Source organism: Oryza brachyantha, chromosome 6 (genome assembly GCF_000231095.2).
Source record: "Oryza brachyantha chromosome 6, ObraRS2, whole genome shotgun sequence".
NCBI classification, from domain to species: Eukaryota; Viridiplantae; Streptophyta; class Magnoliopsida; order Poales; family Poaceae; genus Oryza; species Oryza brachyantha.
Genome location: NC_023168.2, coordinates 6,123,974 through 6,138,536, shown reverse-complemented (window position 1 = coordinate 6,138,536; position 14,563 = coordinate 6,123,974). Strand labels below are relative to the sequence as shown.

The 14,563-nt window shown below is 38.0% G+C and overlaps 1 protein-coding gene across 1 annotated transcript; it reads left to right on the top strand.

Moving 5' to 3' along the window:
• Window positions 1–5,331: 5,331 nt before the first annotated feature.
• Window positions 5,332–13,327, top strand: LOC102713552 (putative 1-phosphatidylinositol-3-phosphate 5-kinase FAB1C). Its single transcript, XM_006655920.3, has 11 exons — window positions 5,332–5,959; window positions 6,052–6,801; window positions 6,893–7,046; window positions 7,194–7,532; window positions 7,672–8,430; window positions 8,518–8,849; window positions 8,924–9,050; window positions 9,365–9,523; window positions 9,634–11,082; window positions 11,170–11,436; window positions 12,777–13,327. The coding sequence occupies exons 1-11, from the start codon at window positions 5,706–5,708 to the stop codon at window positions 13,029–13,031; spliced, it is 4,845 nt and encodes a 1,614-aa protein (XP_006655983.1). The 5' UTR covers window positions 5,332–5,705; the 3' UTR covers window positions 13,032–13,327.
• The last annotated feature ends 1,236 nt before the right edge of the window (window positions 13,328–14,563 follow it).

Genomic DNA, 14,563 nt, shown 5'->3' with positions numbered 1-14,563 from the left:
GGCGAAAATTGCTCCTGGCCTCGGCCCCGTTGGGGCGGGGATTTGCCATCCTAGTTGATTGTTTGGTTCTTTTCAAAAACAAGATATATTTGCAAATGAAAAATACTTTGAATAAAACTTTCGTATGCGTATTATTAGCGATCTAAAAGCCAGAGCTAAAAAATAAAATCCAGTAAAAAAACCCAAAATCAACACTAATTTAAGATCAAAAATTCAAATTTTTGATTATAAACATGAGTGCAAGGGAAAGATGGGTGATTACCTTCGATCACCAAGTTTAGAGCGAGATTTACTTACTTATCTATCCCCTAATATAACGCCACCAGATTTTGTTTCACCTATACGTGAATATATTAGCTTCGATCACCAACTTTAGAGGGATATTTACGTACTTATCTAATAAGTTGTATCCCTTTTATTTAGTGTTAGTGGATCGTATTTTGTTTTATCATCACCTTTTTAAAAGACCATTTTATTTGGTTGAACGAAAAACATCGTAATTAGTGATCGTAGTTACCTTCGAAGCAAAAGAACGTTATGTTACAAAAAAAAATTGTGGACATATGGCAACATGGCACGCAGTATCGCACTGTCACTGCAGGGGCGTCACGCGCCGAGGCGACGCAGGCCATGCATCTGCCGTCCGTCTCTCTCGATCGGCTAGTTCTGGAGGGGTCCAGGCCGCCGCACTGGTAAGTTTGCTAATGGGTTGGATGAAAATAGATTAAATAGGTTGGTTTTAATTTGTATTGTGTTTGGTTGGGTGTAAATGGATTGTACTGGATTGGATTGGGTTATAGAGACAAATGGATTGGTATGGACTGGATTTGGTTATGTTATTTTAGGTCCTAAATAGATTAAACCCGTGGAGCGTAAATGGATCCTTTAATTGGATAGCTAATGGATAAGATAATAGACATACGTGGGGCCCACATGTAGAAATCGACCAAAATTTGCACAAAGTTGCTTTTATACATAACAGATCATCCCACTAAATTTCAGTCAAATTTGATAAACTTTATAGTGTGAACACGAGTTTTAAAATTTTAGGTCGAGTTTATACATATCAAATGGTGCATTCATTTTGCAAGAGTGGGTTGAATCCATTTTAACCAAATGGGTTGGTGCGGGTTAGGCTAAAATCAAAGTTGGATTGGTTTGGATTAGATCCTAATGAAGAATAATTGGTGCGGGTTGATTTGGTAGGCAAATTAGCAAAGAAACGGATTGGAACAGATTTGGATTGGATTATAATCCACTGGCAGGCTTACGCAGTGGGCGTCCGCCTGACCGACTGTCAAATTCCCTTTTACTTTTAAATATTTTTAGTAAATAATATTATTATTAAATTTTCTATGTAAATATTTTCATCACTATACAGTTAGTAGTTTACATGACAGTGTGACCCATGGTAACGTTGCCACACTAGGCAACTTATTACGGCAGCCCTTTTTCCATGACAAAAGAAGTGACATGGTAGAAAAAATTAGATGGTAAAAGTTTTGTATGAAAGATTTAGTTATAGAATTATTTATTAAAAATATCCTAACTGTCTAGGTGATCGGCTCAAAATCAACCAATCAATCTTCACCACTGCATGTACACGGATTGAGAACCTATGTAGTCAAAGCCACCGTACATTTTGTCATTGACATGTGGATCCAAGAGGTTAGTAATAAAGTCACGTGACTTCGAGTACAAACAAATCTGATCCCATGCGTGTATGTCTCTTGTTTTTTTTTTGAAATCACGCATGTCTCTTGTTGCTCTTCATAGATCCAGTCCTCTTCCATCAACAATCTCGTTTATTCAAGTGTCACACGTGTCTGTTCTAAGGGTCCTACCTCAACCCAACCTACACGCTAACATGGTCCCCACCTTCTAGCGAGAGTCACGTCAATGTTCCAATGACAAAAGGAGAATGAGGAACATGAACAAGTGTTCGTGGGGTTTGCTATATTATTTTCATAGTATTAGAATCTAAGAAATTTTTTTAAGAAGTAGATCTTGGTCTATAAAGTGACTAAAAGGGAATTTTGACCCAATAATACACTTTCAGTTTGATAGTTCGTGTTGTTTCGAACAACAACACGATATCCAAAACCTACATATGACTATATTTTATTATAATATATTCAGTAAATAAATTACTTTAATTAAAATACTTTTTAAAGCCTTGGCAGTTTCCCTTGTAGGGCTAGGATGAGAGTGAAATTCAGCCCAACAAGTTTCTTTATATCACTAAAATAACTCTATTGAATAGACGATAAAATGTGAGAAAATTTGTGCTTTGGTTGAAAGCAGAAAATGCAAAATCATGAAGTTCAAAAAACATGTAAATCACAAGTTACAACAGAAAATATAATTGCTACTTTTGATCTTTTTCTACAAGGACATATATATAACTTTCAGCTCCCTAACTAAGGATGAACACAACTATATTTCTGGGCACCATGAATTTGAACCATAATGGGTTGTATCATGTAACTATGATTCCACCACTACACTACACCACAAAAATGTAGGTCCGTTTTAGGCCGAGTTCAGCTACCGTGGTAAGTTAACTAATTTTTCTTGTTTTCCACGAGCACGCTTACTGAACGGTTAAACGGTGTATATTTTGTAAAAATTCTCTATAGTAAAGTTGTTTTAAAAGATCATATTAATTTATTTTTGTGGGATACCTATACTGGGGTATCCGAAGACTACAAATACGTACGGTCAATGGGGTACCGAATAGGAAGAAGAATATATCTGTATGGTGTCGGTGAGGAGTCTGGTACGTACAGGATTGCACGCCGTGTACTTCAGACTCGAGCCGTAAATGAATTGGGATAGATCTTAGTCTTATTAAATTATGACTCTGTTATATCCACAACCCTTCCTCCACTATATAAGAGGTACGGGGCGCCCCCTTGAGGGCAACGGTGATTCATCTACGCAATACGATCGCCAAGCAGGATTAGGGTATTATCTTGCCACGTCGAGAGCCTGAACCTGGGTAATCGTCTCCCTCTTCATCATTAACCATCGAATTTCGAGCCCGGTAGCCACCCTATAAGTTCATTGCCGATACCAATCGTCGATAATTTTATTTTTTAAAATAATTAATAATTAATTAATAATGTACTAATATATTACTATTTTTTCGCGCCAGGTAAGTTAACTTACTGCCCCCCTCAAAGAACGCAGGCTTAATATATTTTCATATATTCATCACATGTCAGTGTATGATGTGTGTTTTGATCTCTCAAAAACACTACTAGCCATTCCTGGATTCAAACATTTATCAAGTAAAATCGATAACCATCAATAATCATTTTCTAACTGTATTTTTAAGAAACTGGTGTTCGTATCCATGGCGGTAAATACCGAAAACATGCTGAAAAGTGTTTTTCAAAATAAAACCACAGTAACCACATGCTGTGCAATTTGCCCCGTAGTGTCTGATCTGTTTCTGATTGATACACTGAATTTTTTTTTCTTTCCAGGGGATAAGCCTGTATTTGTTAAAATTAGCTCATGGTAATTTTTCTTACCACATTTCACTGGCATGTAAATATTTCTCGTCTAATACTTAATATAAAAAGTAGTTCTGTTCTTTGCTAGATACACCAAAGAAAACATACACAATTTCATCCGTATTGTACGATCATTCTTACCACCAGAACACGTTACAACTGACGATTTGGGTCTTTGGTTTTATGCATCTTTATTATTGGAAAAAGTACGTACTTTTGATATTGTCCCATAACTTATTATACCCTCTTATTGTTCTTACATAGTTAAGAAGCAATTAAGCTAATGTTATTGTCAGAAGGGGAGTAGCCATTTGACCCCGATGGTTAAGATGGGATAAGATATGATCATACATATTTTTAGGATATGATAATCAGTTTTGTATTTGGTGGATTAATAAAGATGATCTAAATTTTTGCTTAGTCGGATGGATGAGGATGGACAGGATGAGTGTATTAAATTACTAATAAATAATAATATAATTAATCATCGCAAATCTTATCATATTTACTATAAATTACTAACAAAAATATATCTATGATCACTAATTACTATTAATTTTAAAATGGTAACTATTACAGGAGTTAACTCAGTGATGCTAAAAATCGTCCATAGAGTGGTTATATGATAAGGAGTTATGAAGCCGCATGACAAACACTCTCCTTTTGCTTTTACTTATGTTTATAAGCCAAAATTTAAATTTTTAATTTTAAATTTAGAGTTGATTTTAGTTTTTTTATCGTGATTTATTTTTTAGCCTTGAATTTTAGACCACGAGAAATATATATATAAAAATTTTATTTATAAATTATTTTTTATTTACAAATATGTTCTGAATAAAACAATCACCCCAAAGTTATTTATGAGACATTGGGCTACTACTATATAAAGCAAATAGAGTATGATATGGAGAGATGCACAAGGTGGAACGGTGGTAAAAATGACACGCTCACTAATATGCAACACATATATTAGTCACGCTCAACTAAATTACTACATGTAATCTGGAGCAATGATGATGCAGTAATTATAGAACTTTAACACGGACATAATGTTTGAGATAAGGCTAGAACAAAATCACATTATTGTGGTGCATAATACAAATCTAGTCGACATAAATGAATTTACCTATTTTTTCTAAGTACTATTGCTTAAACGAGAGATATTTGAAAAAAAAGAACAAATCAATTATTTAAAAGTTATTTATCTATTTTTAGTGAAATTCTTGTGTTGAATTAAAATTACCAATACGATTAGGATGGGTGGAATTTCTTTAACAACCGTCCTTAGTTAGGCCCTAATAGCACAGGATGAAAAAAAACGCACACTGTAGCCAAGTCTAATAGGGAACAAGACATGTCAAATGGTACAAAATCCGTATAAAAATATGAATAAAAGACCAACACAAATCCACAAATTTATTCGCGACCTAATACCTATCAACAAAAAGATAGAAAAGACAAGCGAAATAATAATTAAGGAAAATGCCTCCACAGATAATCCCAGCTTAAAAAGAAACACGAGCCCGTCGCCCATTGGCTTTGACCAGTTAAAGAAAGAAAAAGGCAACCAATAAATTAAAAAGAGAAAGAAATAATATTTTTTTAAAAGGGGAGGATAAATAAAACCGTAAAAATTAATTAACAATAAAAAAATCTACTACCCCACCAAACTTAATTTCCTTTTTTTTTTTTCCCATCGTCTTACCCGCTCGCCTTTCCTTTTCTCTCTTATATCTGCCTCATTCCCTCACCAGCAGAAAAGCTTCCTCTCTCCCCCTCCCATGGGTGGTGCCTCCCCCTCCCCCTCTTCCACCTCCACCCGCCGGAAACCCTCCTCCGCCTCCGCCTCCGCCTCCGCTTCTGGGTCTTCTTCGTCGGCCGCGTCCCGCCTCGCGCGGCTGCTGGACTGGGGAGCCGTGAGCGATGCTGCCTCGCTGCTGCGCCCCACGTGTTCGACGGAATGCCTCGGCTGCGCAGACTCCAAGAACCGCTAGGATTAGGCGCTCCCTGGGGTCCCTTTTAGTTCCCCTCTGACGAATCGTAGCCCTTTTTTCTCGCTTGTCCGGTTGGATTTTACTGTGGTTTGGTGTGTGGATTTTCGTTGGGTTGTAGAGTTTAGAGAGATCGAGAAGTGTGCTGATTTGGGTTTACTCCGGTAGCGTTTAGGTGGTTGTTGCTGCTTTTATGGGAGTTCCTGTCGTCCAGAAGTACGATTCTTGGACTGCGGACCTTCCGATGACTGATTGCGGCGGCGGCGAGCGCTGCGACCTCGGCCTCCGGCCTATTAACGGAGTTCGAGGCGGTGCTATGGAGCAGCGTGGTGACGGTATGGATGGGCCGTCGGTGTCCCCACCGGAGAGAGTCCCCACGCCGTCTTCGGCGAGGTACGCCGGGTGGCGGCGCCTCTCGTCACCTGGTCCTCTCCGATGCTCAACAAGGTGGGTAATTTACCTTTTCTTTTCTTGCATACCTAGGAAGAGGATATAGCTTGGTAAAAGTGTTCTCACCGAATGAAGTTTGGTGGATGTAGGAGTGTTGGGTATGAAGATGGTGATGACTCTGAGCGGTATTTCTCTCCGCACAGTGAGTTTTCTCAGGACACATCAGATACAGATTCGGTGAGCACAAGTATTAGTAGGATGTACACCTTCAGATTGGGGACTTCGAGCCCAATAGAAAGTCCCGTGAGACGATTGGGACTAGAAGACACAAGTCCATCCTCCAGGAGGAGTTGTCACTCTCCTGTCTACCCTTTGAATTCTGGTCATGTCTCTGAGGATGTTGATTATTCTAGCTTTGTGGATTCACCTGTTTGTGATGATGAACAACATAGCAATGCCTCAATACCGATTGATTTTGAGAGTAACAGGCTCATTTGGTATCCGCCCCCACCTCAGGACGAGGGTGATGACTTTGAAAATGGTTTTTTTGAATACAATGATGATGACGACGATGGCAATGATGTTGGTGATGCGAATACCTTCACTCGTGTTAACGATGATCACGGTGATTATGATGATTTATTGGGCATCAAAGGAAAAAATAATATATCTCATAAAGAGTTCCTGAGGAATGCTTTACATGGGCATTTCAGGGCTCTTGTGTCCCAGCTGCTCCAAGGACATGGAGTTGATCCTGTGGATGTATGGTCAGACATGGTATCCTCATTAGCATGGCAGGCAGCTACTTTTGTTAGGCCAGATACAAGTAAAGGTGGTAGCATGGATCCTACCGACTATGTCAAAGTCAAATGTGTAGCATCAGGGAATCCGAATGATAGGTATACCTTAATGAATAATATGTATAGAAGAATTACATGACCTCTTTACAATTTTATTGCTGGGGCTAAATGGCTATTCATCTGTTTGCAGTACTTTCATTAAAGGTGTAGTTTGTTCTAAGAATGTAAAGCATAAACGCATGGTGTCAAAGCATGAGAATCCTAGATTGCTACTTTTGGGGGGAGCACTGGAACACCAAAAGGTTTCGAACAAACTAGCATCGATAAACAGCATTCTTGAACAGGTAACACATCTTTCATTTTCTAGTTAAGGTCTGCTTGCATTCTGGACAGATTTGCTTGCATTTCCCTCTGCATATGATCCAAACATTACTAGCATATAGTTTCTCACAACATGTAAATGATTTAACTTTAAAATTGTGGTTTGATAGGAAAAGGAATACCTTAAGAATGCAGTTGCAAAAATAGAGGCACAACGACCTCATGTTGTGCTTGTTGAAAAAAGCGTGCCACTATATGCTCAACAGCTTCTTGCAAAAGATATCTCTTTAGTTCTGAATGTCAAGAGATCACTTCTAGAAAGGATATCACGCTGCACAGGTGCTCAAATTGCTTCATCCATTGAAAATGTTACTTCAGTAAGGCTTGGACAGTGCCAAACATTCTGGATTGAACGAGTTTCAGAATCTTCATCACCAAAGAATGCAAACAAGAAGTCTGCCAAGACACTGATGTTTTTTGATGGTTGTCCAAGACGGTTGGGCTGCACGGTAAGCATCATACTGTTTGTTGTTTATTCAATGATCATCAATGTTACATATTGATTACATATTGTAATTTGCCATGATTATTTAAGGATTCATGCTTTGTTTGTGACCTATCTAATAAAACCACTTTGTTTTTTACTAGATCCTTCTAAGAGGCCCATCCTATGAAGAGTTAAGGAAGGTCAAACTTGCTCTACAGTTTGCACTATTTGCAGCATATCACCTATCACTTGAGACCTCATATCTTGCAGATGAGGGTGCAACTCTACCAAAGATCCCTTCAGATCTTTCAGTTCTTCAACTTGAGAATCATGTAGATGGTGGGAACTGTTCCTCAGGTTACTGTCTTCAGGATTTTAATGATTTTCAGATTTCTGGTGAGAGAACTTCAGAAAATGGGTGCAACAAACCGGCAAATTGCCTTAATGATTCTGTAAAACCGCTATCCACGGATAAATCTTTTCTGGAGCCTAACTTAAATCAGGAAGAGTGCATTGGTGGCACTAATGGTTTGTATCCTCGTTCTCCAAGATCCTCCCTTGATAATGGTTGTATACCACCTCCAGACATAACTGTTCAGACATCCAAAAGTTCACCCACTCAGGTCAGGAAAAGGACACAAATGGGACCATGTTTTCATAGAGTTGAAAGTGACTTGGACAATGGTTGGCACAATATATCAGATGAAGAACATGCAGGATTAGCCATACGTGACTATAATGAAAACCACGGCGAATATTTCCCTACATCTGATAATCCACAAAGCATTTTAGTATCCTTGTCAATTGCATGTCCTCAGAGAGGGGTTGTATGCAAGCAATCGCAGCTCTTTCGCATAAAGTTCTATGGTAATTTTGATAAGCCACTTGGAAAATATTTCCGTGAAGATTTATTTAATCAGGTGTAACATTTCTCATCCACTTCTATATTTTTTCAGAAAGAAAATTTCTTGTACCACCTTATTAATATATATGGTCTTCATTGGCAGATTTCATGCTGTGAATCTTGCAAGGAGCCAGCAGAATCTCATGTTCGATGTTACACCCATCGACAAGGCAGTCTCACAATCAGTGTTAGAAATCTTGCCTCCGTAAGGTTACCTGGCGAGAATGATGGGAAGATATGGATGTGGCACAGGTGTCTCAGGTGCAAACCTAAAGATGGAATCCCTCCAGCAACTCAAAGAGTAGTTATGTCTGACGCAGCACGTGGACTTTCTTTTGGCAAGTTTTTGGAACTTAGCTTTTCAAACCACACAACAGCCAATCGGATTGCCTGCTGTGGACATTCCCTTCAGAGGGACTGTCTTCGTTTTTATGGGTATGTGATTATTCCGTGTGGTAAATTTGATTTTTAAGGCCCATGTAGAGGTGTTAATCATTTTTCATTGACAGGTATGGAAGCATGGTTGCTGTCTTCCGCTATTCTCCTGTAGATATTCTCTCTGTGAACTTGCCACCTGCAGTATTGGACTTTACTTATCCAGTGGCTCAAGATTGGATCGTCAAAGATGTTGCTGATGTATGTTCACTTACATTTAAGATTCTTTCTTTAGGGCCTATTTGGTCTAGTTTCTGTCTGAGAACAGATCAAACACCGATATTATCAGTAGCTAAATCCCACCTAAAGCTAAATCTCAACCTTTTCCCAATTCTATCTATCACACCTCCCATATAAGCTAGCGTTTTTTACTTTTACCAATCTTTGTCATCTATAAGCAGCACCAATATTAGCTTTGTAGATAAGTAAAGCCAGGACAGACAAACCCTTGCATCTTATAACATCTTTTCTGTGTCATTCATTCACCTACTCAAATTATTTAGCTATACTTGCAGGTAACCAGCAGGAAGGAGCACCTTTACAAGGAGATATTCGACAAACTGGATTCAATTGAAAACATCGTTTTGGCCCAAAACATGACCATGAAGACAGGCTTGCATAAACATGTTGTTGATCTTAAGGATTTGATTAAAGTTGAGTGGAAGAAGTATGATGTAAGTTCAACTGTTACATTGTTTTATATTTATGTTGAACAGTACAATATGTTATCTAAATGCTATCATGGAGGTTTGATATGTTATGATGACTGTTCATCGTTTTTCAGGTATTGTCAAGGTTTTCTAGCATAGAAAACCTTCATACTCTTGAACCAGCTATAGATATTCTAGAGCTCAATTGCCTGAGGAGAGAGCTTGTAATCGATGCACATATATGGGATCGCAGACTGTACATGATGCAAGCACTTACTAAGGAAAACTGTCATACTGAACCAACTGACATGCAGTGTCTTGATAAGCTTCCTGAGTGCTCGGTAGAAAAGTCAAAGGTTGAGATTCCTGATACACAGGAGAATCTGGAGAATTCACTAAAACTTACTCAATCAAGTTCGACAGTGGCTACTAATAGTGTAAAACCATTACTCAGGGGAGAACGGATTGACACAACCGTGACACATTTTGGGTTGAAAACCGACATTACAGGTGAAGTACCTCTCCAGTCTGCTGAAGGTTGTTCCAGCTCAGTTGTCCCAGGCCCATCTGAAAGACCAAATGATGGGATACTGACTAATGAGCTTGAAAAAACACTCGAGAGAACACGGTCTTCTGCATCCAATCTTTCTGATAGAATTGACTTAGCATGGACTGGCTCTAGTCAGTTTGCTAATGACCCATCAAAATGTAGCATGGAGGCACTTCCAGTTATACCTGCTGCTCTGGTGGATCATCCCTCATACCAGAAAGTCATGGCACCAATAAGAATCAATTCATTTGATTCTGCCATCAATTTCAAAAATAGGTTATCACCTTCAGATGACTCAGATGGAATAATTAGAAGAGCTTATTCTCAAAAGCCTCCAAAGGCTCTTGAGAGAACAGGCCAGGTTTTGTGCCCAACATTCAAAAATGAGCTGTCAGTTCCTGAAATAATGCATGGTGAAGGTCGTTTTCTTCTACCTCAAAATGCCACAGATGTTGTTGTTCCAATTTATGATGATGAACCATCCAGCATGATAGCCCATGCCATGACTGTTCCTGATTATCATAAATTTTTGTCGCCATTGCTGGACCAGCATAATGACTTGGCCAAATTTAGTGCTGGGAATTCTTTGGATCAGGATTCCTCTTCTAGGAGTTCGTTAGATGTGTCAACGTGGAACTATAGTTCCGACCAACCTCGAACTGGAAATAATGATTCCAAGGATATTCATTTGACACTTTCTTTTGAGGATGACGATTCAATTTCTGTGGATAAAGCTAAATTTTCTGTAACATGTTATTTTGCAAAGCAGTTTGATGCAATCAGGAGAAAGTGTTGTCCAGATGAGCTGGACTACATTCGTTCTTTGAGTCGATGTAAGAGATGGAGTGCTCAAGGTGGCAAGAGTAATGTATACTTTGCCAAAACACTAGATGACAGATTTGTCATAAAGCAAGTGACACGAACAGAACTAGATTCATTTGAGGACTATGCAGCTGAATACTTCAAATATTTAACAGAATCTGTATCTTCAGGAAGCCCCACGTGCCTTGCTAAAGTCCTTGGTCTTTACCAGGTTTGTGATTCCCTATTGTTATTTTTATGTCTATGGGATGATGGGAGATTGAAACACGTGAAATTTACTGCTACATTTTTTTAATAGGTTGTTGCCAGGAACTTGAGAGATGGAAAGGAACTAAAGTTGGATGTAATGGTCATGGAAAATCTTTTTTACAAGAAGAAGATATCAAGAATATATGACCTGAAAGGCTCTTTGCGTTCCCGCTACAACCCTGATACATCAGGAAATAACAAAGTTCTCTTAGATCTGAATTTATTAGAGACACTTCATACAAAGCCCATTTTTCTTGGAAGCAAAGCAAAGCGAAGGTTGGAGCGAGCTGTCTGGAATGATACTTCTTTTCTGGCGGTAAGTCACTGCACTTCGCTGTATCGCTAAGCTATGTGTCATATACTCATATGGAAATAATTCATCTAAAAGGTTACTCATTTTGCAAAATGTTAAAAATCAAGTCAATTCTTATGTAATTTTTGTGGGAGCTAGCTAAATTTAAAGGGCACATCCTTCGAAATTGGCTAAATGTTGCAAATTCTGTGGAAATCAGATGTACAAGCTACTAGAATTCTGAATCTATTGATAGAGACAGGAAATGTGCAAACTTGGAGAGCAGCACAAATTCAGGATTTAGTTGAATTGATAAGGAAATTTACTTTGTGGATGGTGAAAATTCACTATTAAATAAGTATTGTCTTTTTGTATATCTACCATAAGATGTGGCCTCTTCATTTTTTAAAGAGATTTATATACTGTACCCTCCGCTATTTATATTGTTTCTGGGAACTGTAGGATAAGAACTTTTGGAGATTTGTGCACTCAATCTTCAGAAAATGCACAAGATTTACGGCAAAGTATAGAGGATATGTATCTGAACTAAAAGCGATTCACCTGTTTCCACTTTGCACAATTAGTACTGTAACATGTGAAATAACATAAAAACAGTCTAGAATTGGTGTAAATATAGTATGGAGTGTTTATGCTAGTTTGATACTCCCGTCTGTTCCAAAATAAGTTTATTTTTCTAGTTTAATTGAGAACTAGAAAAAGGAACTTATTTTGGAAGAGAAAGTAACATTTTTGTCTATATTATGAAGTCCTTATATTTTTAAACAGATGGAAGCTATGGCAGCAGGGGTTGCTGAGCTGCTGCCAAATTGACTGAGGGATAATTTGTTTGTCATTGGAGCATGTTATTTCTTCTGAAAACATGTTGATATTAAAAAATAGTGTTGGTATGGTCAGGCGAGGGAAAAAAATTAATTCCTTTATGTTCCTTGGACTCGTAAAACATTGTTCTATTGAAACAACGAATGAACTTAAAGAGTTGTGTAGTGCACATTTTACCAAGCTATAGAATTGTAGCCACTTGCTAGATGTTTGGGGATATCATTGCCATCCTTTTAGCAGCTGTCAGTCAAGTTATTGCTCGATTAGTGATCCTATGTAGCCCAAGTCTTCAGTTAGTTTGGGATTAGCAGAGTGACGAATGCTTGGTGTTGTTCTTGGGCGTCATTTAGCCTGCTGGTAGTCCTCACAATGTTGGTTTTGTTTTTGGAAATGTAGGATACATAAACAATCATTTTTTTATTTGTGTAGCATCATAATTGATACTACCAAGGTGCACAGGTTGTGCCTTCCTCTACTTGAGCATGGATGTCACCTACTTATTCTGTTGTGCATTTTCTTTTCAGTCGGTGGATGTGATGGATTACTCACTATTAGTTGGCATTGACGAAGAAAGCAAAGAGCTTGTGATGGGAATTATCGACTATCTTCGTCAGTATACCTGGGACAAGCAGCTAGAGACTTGGGTGAAGGCGTCAGGATTTCTGGGTGGCTCCAGAGACGTGCTCCCAACTATCATATCCCCAGATCAGTACAAGAAGAGGTTCAGGAAGGCCATGTCGAGGTACTTCTTAACTGTCCCTGACCAATGGTCATCTTGATGTCTTGATGCCAAGCATCAGAAGATGCATCCGGATCGAGTGCAAAATGAAACGAAGGGAGAAGATGCCGATTCTTTTAATAACTTTTTTCTTTGTTTTTGTTAGAATAGTCGATCCTATTGTGCCTCGTGTATGTTATTTTTGTCACAACGGGCAGGATCGAGCTCCCTGGAGAGTGCTGGCACCTATGGTCATTCAATCCAGGCAGCCTAGAGATCAATACGTGTAAATTTCACCACACTATAACATGAATTGTATAAAGAATGGGAAATACGCGAGTTCTTTGCAATTGCAAATGCCAAAATGTTCTGAGTTCTCGTCGTCGGTTGATCTGTTGCCCTGAGCTACAATTCCGTTGTTGGTGAAGTGGTCGTGAAGTACGTGGTGTACGGTGTACCACACAGGAGACCGTAGCCATAGGGTGGTGGAGTTAGCTCGGGAGGTGTCGGTAGGGCAAGGATAGGAGGTTGGTAGGGGATGAACTGACGACTGATTTCTGGATGGAGAGGAGGTGCGTGTGAAGGATTGGGGGTAGGCAGAGTTTTACCACACCGATCATGTTCAGAATGAGATCCCGTCCGTTTGATGAAAACAGCTAAAATTGGATTTTTTTTTTCTGAATTGAATTTATTTAGCATATAGACAGCAAATATCTATAGCAAATTTCTTTTTTTTTTGGATTTTCAATTTAAAATTGTTTTTCAATTCAACCGAATTCAAATCAAATTCCAATTGGAACTAGCTCAAATTGGTCAAAAACTGTGAATTTCAACATGCTTTCGTCACATTCTGAAACCCTAAGGGTAGGTAGATGGCAGCTGGATAAACGTGAATCGTCAACACCTGTGTGAGGATGAGGGGTTGCTATGTATTTAATCTTCCCTCTGCCCCACAAGTTATTGTTGGTTGAGAACACCTACGTGAGAAAAATTAGTGGTGAAAGTAGCTGATTAGTTGAAAATAAAGTACTATGTAAAGAAGTTGTATTTTACGACAGATTTTGAATACTACATCCATTTTAAAATATAAACATTTTTAAATTATTTAGCATAGACTATAAAATATAAAAAATATTTTAGTCACTTTAGTGGTCAATTTTGAATTTTAAATTAATTAGATTTTTTAAGCATATTGATTCTAGAATAGTTGGAGTGATTAAAACTATTAAAGTTAGTGTAGAAATATTTATATTGTGATACAAAATTTGAATCCTTAAAAATACTTATATTTTGGAATGGAATGGGCATATTATACTACCATATCCTAAAATATGGCAGCATCATTTTTTTAAAAAAAACTAACTAGTAAAAGGACCATTCATAGTAAAAAAAAAAAAAAGAAGGTACTAGTTCCTAAGAGAATAAACTAATAAAAAATTGATAGATGGAGAATAAATTAATATAAAAGTTAATAGGTGAAAAATAAACTAGTACCCCAGGTTTTGAAAATCCATTATCCTTAGGGATAAATACAATGATATAATTCCTTATATTTTAAGACACAAGAGTATATTCCTCATATTTTAGAACGCG

Bases quoted from the DNA above. Each gene is read 5' to 3' on its own strand.
- LOC102713552 (XM_006655920.3), top strand. From the start codon at position 5,706: ATGGGAGTTCCTGTCGTCCAGAAGTACGATTCTTGGACTGCGGACCTT. The intron at 6,802-6,892 runs GTATACCTTAAT...ATCTGTTTGCAG, and splicing joins TCAGGGAATCCGAATGATAG to TACTTTCATTAAAGGTGTAG. The intron at 7,047-7,193 runs GTAACACATCTT...GTGGTTTGATAG, and splicing joins TAAACAGCATTCTTGAACAG to GAAAAGGAATACCTTAAGAA.